Raw genomic sequence first — 19,375 nt, 5'->3', positions numbered from 1 at the left:
TGGTATGTTTTGGCTTTCCATGCATGAGCATGGGGTAAGGGAGCCGAAGTTAAGCGACCCCATAGGTTGTTCATGTTCAGCTCGTTTGAATTTTTTCTTTTTGAAATAACCTCGTGTTTGAAATCACTTGTGATTAACCTATTCATGTTTGGTTTGATTAAATTCAAATTAGGTTATGTTCGGCTCGAATTCAAATTCGATCGGAGCACATTTTGCTTCTCATCGAGTCGACTCAAGCCCACATTTAGTTTTTTTTTTCTACTCAGCCATCTGTAGTCCGCTTTTAAAGAGCATTTGTATTCTTCTAATTATAGAATAAAAGATGTGGGACTAAAATTTGGGTAGGCGTCAGGTAGGGTGGGAGGTAGGGTGGGCGGGAACTGTAGGTGCTAAATTTTGGCAATATTTACATATGTATTATCCAATTCTCATGTATTTACATATCTAACACTTACATGTTGCGTCCATTAGCTAGAAGAGGATTTAAGGAGCATTTACATACATACCAACCAAATCCTATGTATTTACTTATTTAAGGCCTAAAATTATTTTTTTATAAATAATTTTTTTTTAAAGAATAAAAGTTAGCATTTTTTAAATGCAATATAAAAAATTAATATAAATAAATAATATTATTTAATAATTTAATTATTTTGAGCCAAAACGTTCCAAACACGAACAAATAAATCTTTGTTTGTGTTCGGTCCGTTTATAAGTAGAACTAAAAAAAAATGTTCGTGTTCAACTCGCTTACTTAACAAATGAATTGAACATGAACTACTTAACGAGCCGAACATGAGCTATTCACGAACTACCGTATAAACGAATTAAATTTCTCTCTCACAAATTTAATTATTTGAAGACCTTAATTTTTTTTATTTCTACTTTGTGAGCCATGTTCTTGTATTTGTTATCTTGATGTAAAACTTTTTTGATTGATTATCATATGATGAATTCTTGCTTCAAATATTTTTGCCCTCACTTTTTGCATGATTTCTTATTTGTTTATTTCTCATGTAATAGTTTCGATGGTATAAGTCTTATTTTTTAGATAGTTTTGATGCTTAGAATGCATTAGTGGAATATGCTTTTGAAAACTAGAGATGATTGAATAACTTTGATTACTCTCGAGGTGTCTTTAAATGATTTCATGGGATGTCCCATTCGTAGTTTGTCGTTGACTATGCATTTAAATAAATCAACTTTGCAGAGCATGAACGATGGTAAAAAGTTTCATTATCGTCCTCTTACAGTTGATTTGGATGTTTTCATGCATTTGTTTTGGTTGTCTTGTTCCAAAGTGGAAGGAAAATTGTTACAAAATTATTTCAAGTATTTTTTTTCTTGATTTTTTTTTTCTGTATTTATAATAGAGAAAAGTAGGTGTTATGTAGTTTGGGTTGGTAAGGGCCTTGGAAGTTGTTGGCATGCTCTTGAGTTGGAATCTTGCCCAAGTTATAATAAATCTCATCTTATCGACTTTGAGGTAGGAAGAAAATAAGAATAGAGAAAACCCTGGCTTGGTGATTGATCTTATTGAGAAGGGCGCTTTGATGGGAATGTTCTCCTTTAATTTTGGTTTGCATTTTTTGCTGTCAAGTCGGATTCCATAATTTCCAGTAAAAAAGATAAATTATATTCGAATCTTATTATTTAAACCCTTCCATCCTGTATACCCGTTACCTTCTCAAACAAGTAGATTTCTAATGTAAGGTGATGCAACTCCCTTCTTCTCTCATGTCATGACTTTGTGTTTATTGTGCAGCTATTGCTTGAAAATGTCTATCAAGCATTCGCTTCTATGAAATTTGAAGTCAAATCCACATTGGAATTTGTCTGCCGGGGCTATTATGTACACAAAGGGTCATGGGGTCATCTTTCCATGGCTATCCCAAAACAAAGAATTATAAGAAAGCTGTGATCTCTCTCGGCCAACTAGGATTAAAATGATTCATGTTTCCTTCTTTGCAAGCATAGTATTCTTTAATTTGCTGGCTGTAAGTGGACTAGAGTAATCATTTGCTTTATGGTATTATAGAAGTGTTATTGGCTCAAAGTCAGAGGACTTGTTTCTGGTTTAATGGCCCAAGAGGAAAAAGAGAGGCCTTGCTGTTGTGCAAACACTGGTGTGTGCCTGTGCTCTCCCACTCACCGGAAGACTGAATATAGCTCTAGTTCCTCAGGTTCCAAACCCCTGGAGTCGAGCGACTTGTTTTGTCGTGTGTGCCACTGTGTAGAATCTGACCTAAGAGGAGATGCTGCCTTACGTTTGTTGGACATTTTCCCTCCATTCGAAGCAATTTCTAAAATAAATAAGGTTGGTGAATTGACTGAGAAGTTTCCCAAAAGTGCTGCTGAAAAGGATGTAAATGATGGTGGAGAGAATTCTGGGTTAATTGAGTTCATTAGCCCTGATGGTGAGGTTTTTGTGTGTTCTGATCTGGAGTTCAGTTCATATGGTTATCAAAACACCCTAGTTAATCTTGGGTGCTCTTGCAAAAATGATCTCGCTCTTGCACACTATGCTTGTGCATTGAAGTGGTTTATTAGCCATGAATCCACTATTTGTGAAATATGCGGAACTGTTGCCAAAAATATAAGACCTAAAGACTTTGTAAAGATTGTGGCTTCTCTGAAGGAGTATGAATCATTAAGGGAAAAGACTGCGAGGGGTGAGCTGGCACAGATCCCTGCAGGGACAAATTCTGGTGTAGATCCTGACGCTTTAGCTGCTGTTAGGAGACAGAGACTCAATGAGGTCTCATTTTGGTTCAATCCCCAAAATAATGCAGTTGTAGTTCCACAGGAAGTTATAGCAGATCAGCCATCAAATGTCCCAACTGAAAGTACTGTTGCAGTGGAAAATCCAACAACAACGTGGGCAGTGGAAGGTACTGGGATTCTTGTTGCCACGGGTTTGCTAACCGTATCACTTGCTTGGCTTATTGCTCCTCATGTTGGCAAGGTTTGTTTTAATTCTGTTTGGCATTGGCTGCTTAATAGCTGATAATAACTGTTGTCATCCACCTTTCATTGGCATAATATAAGTTTGTTGATGGATTTTCGTATCGCTTAAAAAATAGGCATTATTATTTCACTTCCCAGTTTACGTTGATTTTTTTTCATGACCAAAATGCTTACCGAAATGCTTCGGGTATCCGATTGATGACTGCTGTGTGATCTCTCAAGTGGCAATAATATTTGTGCATTTTTTTTGCTTTCATTCCCTGTTCGATAACACTACTCATTATTTTGCTCGATAATGGCTCGATTATCATCATATGAAACAACCATGAACTTGAGTTAAATAGTCAAAGTGAAAAATTAAGCTTCACCATAAACACAAAAATTTGATTTGAGCTCGAGCTCGGCTCAAGCTTGAATTTTATAAATAAGCTCAAGCTTGAACCCAAAGGCTTGATTTAAGCTTGAGCTCGACTCGTGTTTGAATTTAATAAACAAGCTCAAGCTGGAACATAAACTGGCTCGGTTTGCTCTTTTGCAGCCTTGAGAAAGAGAGGTGGGAGGGAGTTGCGGGTGCCTCGATGGAATGAAGGATTTAATATTTTGCTTTTCATTTTTGTTAATATTGTAAAGTTGGGCGGGAGAGGTGCGGGATTTTGTGATTTTAACGAGATATGGTTCATATTTGTTAGGCATTATAATGCGAGATGATATGATTTGATTTGAGAAGGGGAAAACCATGAAAAAATTTGATTGGATTTTTTTAGATATATATGAATTAACTTTAGCAAAAAAATATTTATTTATATATTTAATTAGATAGTTAATAATGATGCTAAATTTCTTAATAACATATTTTTGTAAGTATTCTTGCTCAAAAGTTTTTTGTAGTGCACATATATCGAATTTTGTGTCTTCGCCTCACACTTGGATAATCTTTTGAATTTTCTTGTGCAACAACTACACCATCATGGATGCTCTTTGTAGCTATTTTTTATGTTCGAGTCATGTCAACACAATCTTTTTGCAAAACAATTGATAGTTGAATTGTTTTGATATTTTTTAATGCATTTCGAGCTGGACTTGCATAACGTGGCATCTAGTAGTCGGTTTTGTTGTGCTTGTTTTCTTGTGCAGCGATGCCGCCATTATGGATGCCCTTTTTAGTTATTTTTTATGTTCGAGTCATGTCAACACAATCTATTTGCAAAACAATTGATAGTTTAACTGTTTTGATATTTGTTATGCATTTCGAGCTGGACTTGCATAACGTGGCATCTAGTAGTCGGTTTTGTTGTGCTTGATCAAATCGATTACAAAATAATTATGAATTTAAACAGTGTTATTGCTTATAGTTTACATTGTATTATGACTTGTCAATCAATATTTATCTAGGATCAGTGCTATCCGTGTTATGTTTATGCAAGATATGATGGATTCTCTTCACACTTGGATAATCTTTTGAAATTAGTTATTTTTTATGTTTGAGTCATGTCAACACAATCTATTTGCAAAACAATCTGGATTCTCTTCACACTTGGATAATCTTTTGAAATTTTCTTGTGCAGCGATGCCGCCATTATGGATGCCCTTTTTAGTTATTTTTTATGTTCGAGTCATGTCAACACAATCTATTTGCAAAACAATTGATAGTTTAACTGTTTTGATATTTGTTATGCATTTCGAGCTGGACTTGCATGATGTGGCATCTAGTAGCCGGTTTTGTCGTGCTTGATCAAATTGATTACAATATAATTATGAATTTAAACAATGCTATTGCTTATAGTTTACATTGTATTATGACTTGTCAATCAATATCTATCTAGGATCAGTGCTAGCCGTAATATGTTTATGCAAAATATGATGGATATCACATGGTTGTTTTAATCTGCAAGTAATTTTATTAATAACTCTAATATGATTCATCTTAATTCCTTGATGTTTCCCCTAATTATGTTCCTTCCATAAAAGCTACACTGTAAAAGTTGGGATAAGGAGTTTAATGTGCCCCTTAATCGAACCATTAAAAAAGCTAGATCAATTAAGCACTGTTGAAATTGAAGAATGAGAAAAATTAATATGATCTTTGAAAATGTCAAAAAAGCATAGCCAAATTTAGGAACAATAGGTCTATTAATAAATACATGCTTTAGACATTCAATATGATAACAACACTGACATTACGAAGCTAAATAAATACCCTTACTTTGCAGTAATGAATCTGCAAAAATAAAACCATGGATTATATGCAAACATAAGATTGAATATGAAACATAAATATTATTACTCCTAATAAATTGTAGAAGTGGATGGACAAGTAGAAATAAATTTGATAGCATGCCAAACTTAGAAACGAAGCACCCAAAGATGATTTAGTAAAAAGAATGACATTTTTTGAAGAAATTAAAAGGAAACATTTATAGTTTTATCAATCCTCAATGAAGGAAAATCCATCAACTTAGGCACATTCCAATGAAAATCTAATTAGAACTCTTAAACTAATATCTTCAATAGTATTCGAACCTAAAAGCCTGTCAATGGAACCAATTCCTAACCAAATATCTTGCCAAAAGGAGCAACAAACATTGCCGATACCTTATTGAATAAACTTTTATGCTTCCTCTTTAATGTTGCACAACCATTTCCAAATAGGGAAATCACCAATTTTGTTAAAGAATGATAGAAGATGTCTATTTGAATAATATTCAGTACCTATGAAAATTGCCTGTAAATAATCTTTTTTTCTACAAATCAATCATATAATTATTATGTAAACAATTTTACTAATAAATCCTTTTAAATCAAAGACTGCCCTTTGAAAATTTGCCATAATATTTAAAACAAGAAGCCAAATTAATTTTTTTATTAGTGGAAGTAGAGCCTCATAAAAAATTGTTAAAAAAATTTTCAATTCTACTACAAATCAAAATTTTTAGACGCAAGGTTTGTAATAAATGATAAGGTATGGAATATATAGTACTTTGAATAAGGGTGTACTTACCACCATATGAAAGCATTTTAATTCCTAACCAGATAATCTCTTTTTAATTAATAAAATTAGTTTATTGAATAAAAATATTTTTTTCTGCCTTTATTCAAAGGAACACCCAAGTATTTAATAAGTGAGAAAATGTAATAATATGATTAATAAACCAAAGGAACACCCAAGTATTTAATAAGTGAGAAAATTTAATAATATGATTAATAAACAATATATGAGTTGTTTTCCTATCCTTAGTGTTAAGGAAACCACTTCTATTAAACTTAATCATTTGACCATCATACTCAAAAGATGAAAGGAATCTTTTCAGAATCATAAAAGTAGCAATACTCCCAATGAAAAAAATCATCAACAAAAGATGAATGTGAAATAGGGAAATCTTTCTTTGGTTCTATAATTTGAACGAGGTTGAACATTGAACGTATAAATCAAACCTCATATAAAAAATTTCAATGTAAGCCATCATAAGCCTTTGAAATGTTTAGTTTGTAAATTATATTATGACCATGTGTTTTAATATGCAAATCATGAGTCAATTCTCGGCCCAGTATTATATGAAAATTTCAAAACTCGGATTGAACTACGACGATCTTTAACAAAACAGCAACAAAACTTTATCCCAATAAGTGGGGTCAGCTACATGAATCTTTTTTCTCCACGGCATCCTATTGAGGGTCATATTTTCAATTAATTCTAGTAAATTAAGACTGATTGATTTTTAAAATATTTTCTTAGACAAAAATCCAAAATTTTAGAAATGATATTATTAAACACAATACAAAGACTAATAGGCCAAAAATCCATCCATATTTTTAAATCTTTCAATTTAAAATAAGAGCGATGGATGTTCTAATAGAATCTTTATGTAATTGACTATAAAAAAAAAAAAGAAAAGAAAATGTATTGCTTCTTTTGCATACTATACTTAATCACATCCCGACAATTTTGAAAATACAAAATTAAAAAACATCAGGGCCCACAATAGTATCTTTATCCAATATTAAAAATGACCAAATGGGTCTCTTTAAAAGAAGGAATGTTAAAAAACATTATTTTTCTAAGAATTAACTTTGGGAATCAACTTAAGATCTTGAATAGTAAAGTTACTAGACAGTTTAAAAATATTTAAAATAATCAAATGCAAAATTATCATTGGAAATAACATCAGCGAGCAACTCACCATTACAAAGTTTAATTTTATGAATTTGATTTTAAGATTTCGTCCTTTTAACAAAATTATGAAAATACTTTGTAGTTTTATCACCTAAAAGAATTTTAGAACTAAATTTTTGTTTGTAATGAGTTTCAACAATTTCTTGAGGTTCAAGTATGTGCTTTTTTGTCTTGAAAAAAGTTAGCAGAATTGATGCTGCTTTGACAACCAAGAAAAAAAAAAGTTCTCTAAGGGTCCTTTTGGGGCAGCTTATTTGGTGCAGTGACGTTTTGAAAACGCACCTGACCTGTTTGGGTAAATTGCGTTTTGATAGATTATGTGTTTTCAAAACGTTTAAAACAGCGTTTTCACACTGCACCTATTTAGGTGCGATGATAGCTTTCTGGTAGCGGTTTGGCTTTTCTAAAAAAATAAAAATTTGTATCTGCCACCGCATCTAGCCTATCAACAGATTATTTTTAATTCAGATTATTTTTAATCAGCTTATCAGCGAATTATTCAATAAGCTTTAGCTGCCCCAAACGGATCTTTAAATGAAGTACATTCTATTTTGCTTCTAAAATTTTATCAAAAAGATTTGCAAAGCAAGTTTTATTCCGTATTCCAACGACTTGCTCAAGTCTCTTAAATTTTTAGTCATAATTTATCCATCACAGACAAGTGACTGGATGGGAATAAAAGAGCATTCAAATTAGTGTTCACAATTTTTAAGGAAAAGCATTCTTGAACCACACATTTTGAAATCTGAAAGGAACCATACCTATGAAACAATGATTTTTAATTTTAAGCATTTATGAAGAATGATCAGAACCAATAATGCTCGGATGATTAGCATATGCACTTGGAAAATGATTCAAGCAAAAGGAATTAACAAATATTCTATGAAGACCAATATATTACAGTTATTAGTAAAATTATGTTCTTTAAAACCAACATCCTTAAGAGCACATTTCATATAGCATGAATATCATCCATTCAAGGCCTCTAAATACAATTGAAAAAAGAAACAATGTAATCCCATAATAATTATCTACCAACTCTAGTATAACTTGCATGAATAAGATAATAATAAAAAAAAAAGAAGAACTAAAAACTTTTAAGTACAATGCTTGTACATAATCATTATAAACATGTATTAGAAATTCCTCCTTCCAAAAGCACAAAATCTTATTAGAACAATTAGCACATGAACCATAAAAACCAAAAAATTTTTATCTAAGAAATTTTTCTACAAGATATAAAGTATTACAAATGAACCAAAATTCTCATATTATGAATCCAGCAAAGGTTTTTATTCCAATCCAAAGATTGAAGATCCATGAATTAAGGAATGGAATTAGTTTCTGCAAATTTTTGCTAGTACCATCCAATAATAAACGATTCAATTTGTTAACTTTCTCATTGTCATTGCTTCTACTGCATTGGTATTTCACTGCTGGTTCTCCATTTTGAAAAAGGTTTTCTTGAATGTGCAGAAAACTGCAAGAAATGGTTTCCATATTCTTCTTGGAGGTATAATTGCTTTGACAGTTGTGATCTTCCTTAGATTTGTAAGTTCTAATTTTCCCCTTTATTAATTTGGTAGTTTTCCTATTTTTCTGTTAGTGCTTTTCTGATATTTCACAAGTGCAGCAATATTGTATGATAAAAGGTCTTAGCTTGTCTCATTACTGGCCTAACACCTTAAACAATTTAAGTGGCTCTGCACTTGATGTTTAAATTGAGTCAAAATTTTCTATTTTCTTAAATCTCCACAAACTATTATTGAGGTCTTCTATTTATTACCTATTTATATTGAGACTTGCAATTTTTTTATTTGCCGGGTATGAGAATAAATTTAATAGAGGGGACTTCAACTATTAGATGTGGAAGATTATTTTTATCAAAGAAAGCTTTTAATCTTTTAAAAAGATCAACACCTTTTGCTAATGATCTAGCTGAGTGGGAGTTGATGGACAGGTGAAGGCAGATAAGCATTCAGGTTTCTTACCTGTCCCTAACCAAGAATATTACATTTGTCATTCTCAGTGAAAATACCAGAGCAAGATGATGAAGGAAGACATTATTAGTTTCAGTATAAATTTTTAATCTCAAAATTTATTTTTAAATCCCTTATTGTTGAGCACGTGAAAGAGTTAAACTTGCTCACAAGTTGGTTAAGCTTTGTGGATATCATTTTTGTCGTTATTATCAAAAAGATTCTACACTCTAGTGACTTTGGCATCAACACATCATATGGATCAAATAAAATTAAACTAAATGATGCTAGAAATCTTCTCCTCGGTGAAGAAATTTGGTGGAGTAAGGCAGGTGAAATCCCTTTGCCTTCTACTTTGTATAATGATAACTATAGTTTGACCTCTAACTGAAGACAATTGTCAAGCAACAGGTAGATATAAGTCTTGAAGTAAGAGCCATCACACACGCTATAAATAAATCCCAAAGTTTCTCAAGTGTGTTAGAAATGTAGAATGCTAAGACACATAATAAAGTTATGGCCAAAGAAAGCAGGAGTAAGTGCGAAAATAGAAAAAAAAAAGAATGTTGATATGGATGACATTCAAGATGTATTGATTTTCAGTACTAATAGTTTAAAGGAATCATAGGCATTGATCTCAGGTCTATCCTTTAACTCTTCCGCTTATAATGAACTAATTTTAAATTACACTTGAAATTATCAGAAGGTATTTATGCTTGATGATGAACCTTTAGTCATTTTGGGGATCAGTGATATGATACATAAATATGCAAATGAACTACGTGAAAGCTGCATAAAGTTAGGCACATTCCTGACTTAGGTGGTACCTAATCTCAATACATTAGCTCGTTGAAGAATGGTGTAACACCATGTTCATTGTTTTTATTTGAAACGTTGCTACACAGGTAATGGTGATAGCACGATGTAACAAAACTAGCATTTTTAATACAACTCTAACCACATGACTAATGTGGGTTGCAAGAAGCTTGAGTGTGGATTCAAACATTTGGCAACAAAGATTAGGCTATGCGAGCAAGAAAGTCTCAAGATTGTACACTCCAAAGACAATTTCATAGATTTAAAATCTCTTAAACCTAGCTTTTATGAAGATTGCATTCTGGAAATGCAGATACTGTTCAATTTTTATATGATCTGGAATATTGCTAAGAAGCAAGAAGCTAGTGTTGATACACTGATATCTTTGGATCATCCCTATGGCATGATTTACTTAACACTTTTATAGAAAACTTTTTGAAGTTTTGAATTTATTTCATCAAAAAATCAATCAACATTATTGCTATTTTTGTAAGATGGAAAGCCTAGATGAAAATGAAATATCTAAGATTTGACAATGGAGAATGTGATGGGTTATAGTTTAGAATTAATTGCTTTTGAAGTGGCATTAGTATAAATAAAAAGAATCCCAAGAAGCTCTACAAACAGTCACTGAAAGAATGAAGATGAGGCTACGATAGATATTTTGTGCTCTTTAGTAAGCACCATGATATACCTCATCAATCTAGGATCACCTGTAGCTCTTGATCTTAATGCTTGAACCAAAAATGAGGTATGCCTTTAATATTTGAAAGTTTCCTTTTTTCCCATTTCTATGCATTGATTAAATTGAAGACTAGTTCGACTTTATTGGTTGTGATGTTGATGATTTTGGCTACAGATTCTGAGATCTTAGGGTATAAAACAAACTTTGGGAGGAAAATACTAGCTTGCTTTATTACTCAGATATAGGGTACATATATATAGAGAAACTAAATCCTCTTGATTTACAAACTTACCAGATATATCTAACCTATATTTGGAAGTAAAGGTCATGAAATAAAAATAACAAAAAACATAAATAGGAAGAGAATAAAGCTAGTTAAGAGGTTTTAAAAAATATCTCCAAGTCCAACATTGGGAGATTGAAAGGTGGTCAGTTCTCGGATTCTCAAAATCTTATTAGATTTTACACACTCCCACTCAAGCTGAAGTCCAACATTGGGAGATTGAAAGGTGGTCAGTTCTAGGATTCTCAAAATCTTTTTAGATTTTACACACTCCCACTCAAGCTGGGTCGTAGATGTTGTAGAGGTCAAGCTTGATATTGAACTCTGAGAAGGTAATTAAAGGAAGAGCTTTGATGAAGACATCAACAACTTGTTGACATGTCGGGATGTGGCTGAGTTGTATAATTCCATCATTAAACTTTTCAGAAATGAAGTGTCTATCAACTTCAATATATTTAGTCCTATCATGTGCAAATGATTCTTGGAAATACTTATAGCAGTTTGACCGTTACAAAACATATGCATAAGCTTATTGCTGGTAAACCCTAATTCCCTTAATGATTTTTGAATTTGGATCCCCTCACAAATTTCATAGGCGAGTGCCCTGATTCTACACTGCTTTTAGAAACAACTTATATTTTTACTTCTACATGTAACCAAATTTCCCCATACGTAGGAGCAATAACTTGTGGTGGACATTTTGTCAGTGAGTTCCACATTCCGGCTAGCATCAGTGTAGGATTCTACGTCTATGTTTCTAATTTTCTCAAATATTAATCCATAACTGGGAGTCTTTTTGAGGAACATCAAAATCTTGTACACCATCTCCAAATATTCTTCATTTAGGTTATTCATGTGTTGGCTCACAATCCTGACATGATATGCAATATATGACATAGTATGTTATATATATACGAGTTTTTCTACCAATCTTTCTTATCTTCTCTTATCCACAAACATACTTTCTACTCTTTTGTTAGACTTATTGTTGGTATCCATTGAAGTATTAGCAGATTTGCTTCCAATAATTCTTATCTACTTTAGAAGATCTTGGATATATTTTCTCTGTGATATAACAATGCCTTTCTTGGTTCTTGCTATCTCCATATCAAGAAAATATCTCATTGTTCCAAGGTCGTTGACTTCAAATTTAGTGGCAAACACCTCTTTGATTTTGGGAATTTTCTTTTCATCATCATCAGTCAGAATCATATCATGTACATATATTATCAGTGCATCAATTTTACCTTCCTAAAGCGTATGATCAGTTTGACATTTAGAATGTACATTAGATCTCATAATTTTATCAAACCTTTCAAACCATAGCCCTTTTGATTGCTTAAGCCCATAAAGAGACTTCCCGAGTTTGCATTACTAGGTGTTTGTTGGAATCATTCTCAAATCCTGGTTGTATCTCAATGTACACTTTTTCTCCCAAATTCTCATTCAAAAAGTCACTTTTTATGTCAAGTTAAAGCAGTTTTCACTCTTTGTTAACTGCTAATAAAAGGAGACATCTGATAGTGTTCATTTTGACAACCAGTGCGAAAGTTTACTGATAGTCAATCCCATAAACGAGTGAAACTTTTTGTAATAATTTTGACTTTGAATCTCTCAATACCCTCATCAACTATATATTTGATGTTGAATACCCAATTGTATCCAATGGACTCCTTATATTGAGAATGTTTAGTAAGAGTCCATGTATCATTATGTCTTAGTGCTTGAATCTCTTCTTTAACTGCTTCATTATGCATTTTCAAGGGCTTCATCAAGTATTTGCACACAATCAAGGTTTGATACAAGTGCTCTATAGGCGGAGAATAATCTTCTAATTTATAATGGATTTGCCAACAAAAATTTTTATTGATTGATCATCCAAGATACCTAAGTTAAAGACCTCCCCTTTTCCTTATAGCTGGATCACAAAAAAATTATACCTTCACCAACATGTCTACAAAAAGCCACCTCAATGCCAAAACTTAAAAAAGGGTTTCAGGAGTTTTCAATGTAATTATGAGATTTTGGGAATTCTCCTCCTACAAATTGGAATAGATTTAGAGTACCATTAAAAACCATTATAACGAAGATGTTCAAACATAATTTAAAATTTTAGAGGGACTTCAAAAGTAGTCTTAGGCACATCATAACGGTAATAAGAGTATTGATGAATCCATTCACTACTATCTATATGAGAAAGATCATACTTTTTCTTTATGATCATCATATTCAACTTTTTTGTGGTCGATGCATAATCTCATAGTGCAATTTTCTTTATTACAAATAAAGTTAACGGTCTCTAAGGTGAAATACTTGGTCTGATGAATTCTCTGACAAGCAATTCTTGCAATTGTTTGTTAATCTCCTGAAGCTTTACAGTCACTATATTATATATCTTTTTAGAAATTGTAGTGGTATCCAAAACTAGATTTGTGGTTTCAATAATAAATCATTAGAAAAACTTGTGCATATTCTCGAACTATTAAGAATACTCTCTAAACTAGAAATATGTTTATCAGTATCCGCTACCTGACAAGATAACCAATACACCAAAGTAAACACATATTTTGGGCTTTAAAAGGAGGCGGCGTTTTTTTCAGTTCTAGCAAGAGAGGTTTTTGTCCATAGCAAGGAAATGACTTCTTTTCCACTTAAAACTCCAACTCCCCTCTCATTTTAAAGATATATATGATTATTTAATAACATACCTCCATTATAAGTTTAGAAGATAGATATGCAAGTACATATGAATTTAGTGGTATGTATGTATGTACATCATCCTCTATATATATATATTCTTGGAGTATTTTTTTGAAGTCCTGCAGAGCTAAACTAACCCAAAATCTTAAATTTAAAGACAACATTTGATAATCTCTACTTTTATCGCCTGCCCTCTTCATTTAATCAACCAAAACCTATTCTTTGTTCACTAATCTATCTATAGCTAAAAATTGCGCCATTCAATATCTATATTGAACTATAGCACATGGCTAACCTTTATTATCTATATTGAACTATAGCACATGGCTAACCTTTATGATCATAATTCTTATGCAGAATTACCCTTTTTTTTTGTCACCTTAAATGTCAGGTGGTTCTATCAAGGATCAAATATGGTCCAGCCAGGTATTGGCCAATACTAATCATATTCTGGTTTCTTGTTTTCGGTATCTGGGCTTCGAGAACTCATCGCGCTCACAATGCATGAAACGAATATTGCTTTTATTTTTCTTTCTTATTTTTTTTTTAAATTTCATTTCTATTTATTTATTTATTTATTACACTATGGTGATGTAGTCATGTTATATTACTTCTACTAATTTTGTTGTGTGGTTATATTTCTGTACAGAGCTGGGATTGTGGTGTAATACTTCATGTAGTTATGCTCTGTGCAGGCCTAGTTTAGTTGCTTTAAAACTATGTATAATTTCATTTTTTAGTTCGACTTTTATTCCATTTGATTTCTTCTTAAGCACAAGCAAACTTTTATATAACTTTAATAAATCTAATCATATGTATATATCTATAAATATTTATTTCTCAGTCAAAAACTAAGTAAAAATAATATTATTTACATTATAAAATAAATATTTAATAAAAATAATAATATTCTAAGCAAGTTTCCTATGTGTTCTTCACATTTCTTAATTGAAGGCCTCTTTGTTAGAGATTTTTATAGCTCTTGTTTAGCAGTTATATGCAGAATCTGTATTTATACCAACCAATTACTATATATTTACATATCTGACACTTAAACTTTGCTTTTTCAGTTTTCACGATTACACTAATATCTTTCATATGGCATTAAAAATATAATCATTTTAGTTTTAAAAAAATTAAAATGCATCTTTTCATGCTAAGATAAATTTATAATTTGGGTGAAATTGTCTGCGTTCGAAATTGATCGTGTATTGTGTATTCGTGTTTGACTTGATTTATATATTTTATTTGTGTTCGGTTAGTTTATACTAATTAAAAAAATAGAAGGCATAAAATTATATATATATATATATATAAGATTGTTCAGAGGTTATGATACGAGCCCCCAACCAACATCATGTGTCTAACCACTCGACTTAAACGCACATAAGTGGATTATATATATATATAATTCAAAGAATAATTCAACTCTAAATTGACACATATAGCATTGTTTTGTCTGACAAATAAAACGCTGCATAGAATAGAGCTGAAACAATGCTTATTATTCAAATCAATATTGTATTAATTCATTGATTTCTCGAAACAATTGAAGCCTCTTGAGCAAATAAACTTAAAATTAATAAGGTGAAGTAATTAACTCCTACCAATAAAGCTGCAACTACCTGCCAACAGTTGGAGGGAAGAATTAATCCAAGACGCACTTTAGGGAGGTAGAAGATGCTCCACTTCACCAATGCCTTGTCTCAAACGCTATATGTTATTTCTTATTATTTATTAATGGAAGTTTTTGTCTTAAAAAGGGAGAATAAATCTTCTCCCATTCATGGCATTTACATACTTACCCACAATTTTTAGATATTTACATGTCTGGCACCTATCTTTCATATTTAGGTGCATAACACTCAAATATTTTACAGCACATGCAACGTATCAGTCAAAAACATTTTAAAAGTGAAATACACCATTTCATGCATAATTTGTTAATGAACGTTAATATCAACTTTCGGTGTTAGATATGTAAATCCATAAGATTTGTAGGTGTGGCATGAATGTAAGAATGGTAGTTATGAACACTTCATGCTTGAGACTTCCATGAATCATACTAACAAAATAGATCTACCAAAGAAGCTAAAAATTTTATTTTTTTATTTCATCTTAGAGACAGAGCAAGTCTCCCAACATCCTTTTGTTATATCCACATAAGCAGCTGAAACAATCAATCAGCAGCCATTCTTAAGGGCCTCCTGTATCACATTCCGCTGCTCCTCACTAAGTTTTGTCGGAAATCGAATCTGAAACCTGATCCTAAGGTCTCCTCTCCTATCCTTCTTGTTTGCTAGCGGCATGCCGTGGCCTTCCATAACCTTCTCATAACCTGGATGAATTATCTCATCGCGGAACGAAAGAGTCATCTTCTCCCCTGTTATGAGGAAGAAGGAGAAGGTCCAGCCGGTGAGGGCGTTCACAAGAGGGATCTCTATTTTCAGCACAAGGTCGTCACCAACTCTCTTGAAGAAAGGGTGCTCCTTTTCAGCTATCATGTAGATTACATCAGCTGGAAGGCATCCCGGTCGTTCATCCCCCATTCCTTCGAACGTGATCTTCGTCCCTTTCTGCCATCCGGGTTTCACTTTGATCTTCTGTGTTTCTTCCTTTCGAATAACGGAACTGTCATTTAGAGAATTGATATGAATGTAAATATTACATTAGTTTACATTAGGAGTAAGTCCAGCCATGATGAGAAATAGTATGTATTAATACAATATACATATGTTGATATTGGCTTGGAAGTATTAGGGCCATCAAAAATCCGATTTTGAGGCGACCCGGGGTCGGGTCGAAATCAGCTCGAAAATTATTCGATTTAAAATTTTGGCTTGTCGCTCAGCTCGTTTATGTTGATCTGAACTTGATCCAAGCTAAAATTCTAATCAATTTTTGACGATTACTAATCTACAAGCTAAATTCACTAAATTCATAGCCTTAACATCAGTAGGGTTGTTAGAGATCCGATTTCAAGCTGATTGCAAGTCGGCTCTTAATCGACTCGAAAAAATTTGATCAAAAAATTTTGGCTCGTAGATCAACTCATTTATTTCGATCTGATCTCCATCCGAGCCAAAATTCAAATCAATTTTCAAGCGCTTAACGATCTTCAATCTAAATTCACAGTCCTAGTAACTATAATCCTATATCCAACAAGCTCAGCCTAAGCTACAACCCAATTTTTATATATTTACATATCTAAAACCCAAAACTTGCTTTTTTATATTTATACCTCCAAAGTCTTCCACTTCACACAAAAAATATCACTATTTAAATTTTAAAAAGTGAAAATACACATTTTCATGCATAGGTAAGAAGGTATATATGTAAAAATTGAAGTTTAGGTGTTACACATACAAATGCATTGGAATTGAATGGTATGCAAATATTTCTAAAATATGTCAAACAAGGCATTAACTGAAATATATTAAACATGAAATTTTACAATACATGTATAATAATTGATATAAATATAAAGTTTGACATTTTCAACTCTTCTCACTAGGACACACAAATTTAAGCTCTATGGAATCATTATAGTCATATTAATTACTGAGAAAAAGAGGAGCAGAGAAAAAGGAGTTCATCAAATATGAAATTGTTGACAAGTTAAGCACTAGACCAAGTCGTTTTTAAGATGCCAATATGGCTAAACCTCAAGTAGAATTCAGCAAAATTACCCTTTTTCTGCAATCAGTTCATTTTTTAAAGACTTTTTTTTTTGCCACATCAATTAAAGCCAATAATAGATCTTGCAAACTTTCAACAATTGTCTGAAACATTCTTTCAGAAACACATTAATTTAGCTTGTTTTGCTCTCTTGTGTTGGCAAGATTACAGTCTAGAAGGTGTTGCAAGAATTATAATTGTTGTGATATTAATATGAGTAATTGAATGACAAAGCCAATGGTATTAAAAATTTCATTTTTTTTAATATAACAAATTTATTAAAATTAGCATCGAATCAACTAAAATTGTTTGTTAAATAGAACGTTGTGATATTAATATGAGTAATTGAATGACAAAGCAAATGGTATTAAAAATTTCATTTTTTTAATATAAAAAATTTATTAAAATTAACATCGAATCAACTAAAATTGTTTGTTAAATAGAAGATCTAAAATTCATAAAACCTCTCATGTTAAGTTGTTTTTCTGCATTCATACAATTGAATATTTTCCGACTGCAAAACCAAACAGCCTTTAATTAATTTTATTTCTGTTTTGCTTAAATAGAAACAGGATACACAAAACATTTACCAAATAAAGACTAATCCGCCATGTAAAAGACTCAAAGATGTATTCTTTTAAAGAAAATATATATCTTCCTCCTATATTCATTGCTGAACCCTTAAGCAACACTGCTATCACTTCAAATTCATTGAAGCTCTACTGCGCTGCTTTTAAATGCTGAGAATTCAGTAAAAGAACCCCAAAAATTTTTACAAAAAGAAAAAAAAAGTTGAAAGCCTCCAATCATCTTACGAGTTTAAAAACAACAATTCAGATTCACAAGACAATCAGCATAATAAAAAGCTCAATCAGAATCTGAAACAAAAAAAGTTAAGTGAAAGAATAAAATACCCATTCACAACAACATCTCTGTCAAAGCTGATTTCCTTCTTGCAGCCATTAAAAAGTTCCTCAAGCGTGCACTCCAGCTTCCTCTCCAAAGGCGGCGGCTTTCGCGATGCAGGAGCGGAATTAGAACCAAAGCCGGACTTTTGCGAAGAGGACGTGTGGTGCACATCCTTAGGTTGGCTGCGAGGTTTCCTATTATCCTCCTCACCGCGAAAACTCGCAGCCGGTGCCGGCGCCGGCGGCCTGCTCCGGGAACGATTTGGTGCTCCTACTCCGCCACCGCTGTCATAGTCTACAAATAGCGGTTTGCCCTGGATTTCAATAAGGGCCTGCTGTCCGCCATGAAAACCTTGAGAAGGAAGGAAAGGGGAAAAGGAAAAGTAAGTAAAGTTAGGGTTTTTAAGTACCTCATAGGCTTCTGCGATGGCTTTGAACATTGCTTCCGCTTCGGGTTTGGTGGAAATAGGATGTTTGTCGGGATGCCATTGCTTGACGAGAGTCTTGTAGGCTTTGCGGATTCGTTGAGGGGAAGAGTTCTTGGGTATGTTGAGGACCTCGTAGAAGTCTCGAGGTTTTCCCATGGCGGAATTGAAGGGAGAGGGGAACCCTAAAAAGTGCAACTTTGGGTTCTGCTTTTGCTGGAGTGATGAAGAGGGAGGGGGAGAAAAGCCAGACTGAAAATAGTGAGAGGGCCGAGGGTCATTTATGGTAGGAGTGGAAGAGGCAGCGGATTTGAGAAAATATTGTCATATTTATAAAATATGTATTTAACTTGATGACAAACGGATGAAGTGATCATGACACATATAAATCGAATTAAGATAACTTGACCATTTCATCGGTCATTATAACATATATTTACAAAGCATGTAATATTTTCTTCAAAAATTAACCTGATACATCAACAAAATTCGAACTAGACTTAAAAAAATTCTTGTTCAAGTTGACTTAAATATTTTTCGAGTTGGGTTCGGGTTAGAGATATTCAGGTCAAGTTCGGATCGACTTAATTTAGGTTAGGTCATTTTTGGGTCGGAACTGAACCCGATCTCTCCCAATCTCTCCCAAATTAACATCTCTAAGTATTAAAATTTTCCTTGACACGCCAATACTACTCAAACTCGACTCAAAAAAATCTGGGTTTGGGTTGACCCAAATATTTTTCAGTCGGGTTCATGTCATAGA

The 19,375-nt window shown here is 32.6% G+C and overlaps 2 protein-coding genes across 5 annotated transcripts; one reads left to right on the top strand and one right to left on the bottom strand.

Moving 5' to 3' along the window:
* Positions 1 to 1,765: 1,765 nt before the first annotated feature.
* Positions 1,766 to 15,807, top strand: LOC110019416. 3 transcript variants are annotated; one of them, XM_020717055.1, is made up of 3 exons: positions 1,766 to 2,965; positions 8,615 to 8,689; positions 15,724 to 15,807. In XM_020717055.1, the coding sequence occupies exons 1-3, from the start codon at positions 2,081 to 2,083 to the stop codon at positions 15,799 to 15,801; spliced, it is 1,038 nt and encodes a 345-aa protein (XP_020572714.1). In that variant the 5' UTR covers positions 1,766 to 2,080; the 3' UTR covers positions 15,802 to 15,807. The 3 variants fall into 3 exon arrangements, with proteins under 3 accessions (XP_020572714.1, XP_020572713.1, XP_020572715.1); XM_020717054.1 differs by lacking the exon at positions 15,724 to 15,807 and adding an exon at positions 13,993 to 14,427; XM_020717056.1 differs by lacking the exon at positions 15,724 to 15,807 and adding an exon at positions 13,959 to 14,027.
* On the bottom strand, positions 15,773 to 18,899 carry LOC110019417 (dnaJ homolog subfamily B member 13-like). 2 transcript variants are annotated; one of them, XM_020717057.1, is made up of 3 exons: positions 18,598 to 18,899; positions 18,194 to 18,522; positions 15,773 to 16,232 (listed from the first exon to the last, which is right to left on the bottom strand). In XM_020717057.1, the coding sequence occupies exons 1-3, from the start codon at positions 18,769 to 18,771 to the stop codon at positions 15,785 to 15,787; spliced, it is 951 nt and encodes a 316-aa protein (XP_020572716.1). In that variant the 5' UTR covers positions 18,772 to 18,899; the 3' UTR covers positions 15,773 to 15,784. The 2 variants fall into 2 exon arrangements, with proteins under 2 accessions (XP_020572716.1, XP_020572717.1); XM_020717058.1 differs by having other exon boundaries at positions 18,194 to 18,519.
* Positions 18,900 to 19,375: the final 476 nt, after the last annotated feature.

This window comes from Phalaenopsis equestris, unplaced genomic scaffold (genome assembly GCF_001263595.1).
Source record: "Phalaenopsis equestris unplaced genomic scaffold, ASM126359v1 Scaffold000055, whole genome shotgun sequence".
NCBI classification, from domain to species: Eukaryota; Viridiplantae; Streptophyta; class Magnoliopsida; order Asparagales; family Orchidaceae; genus Phalaenopsis; species Phalaenopsis equestris.
This window is presented reverse-complemented; position numbering and strand designations above follow the sequence as displayed.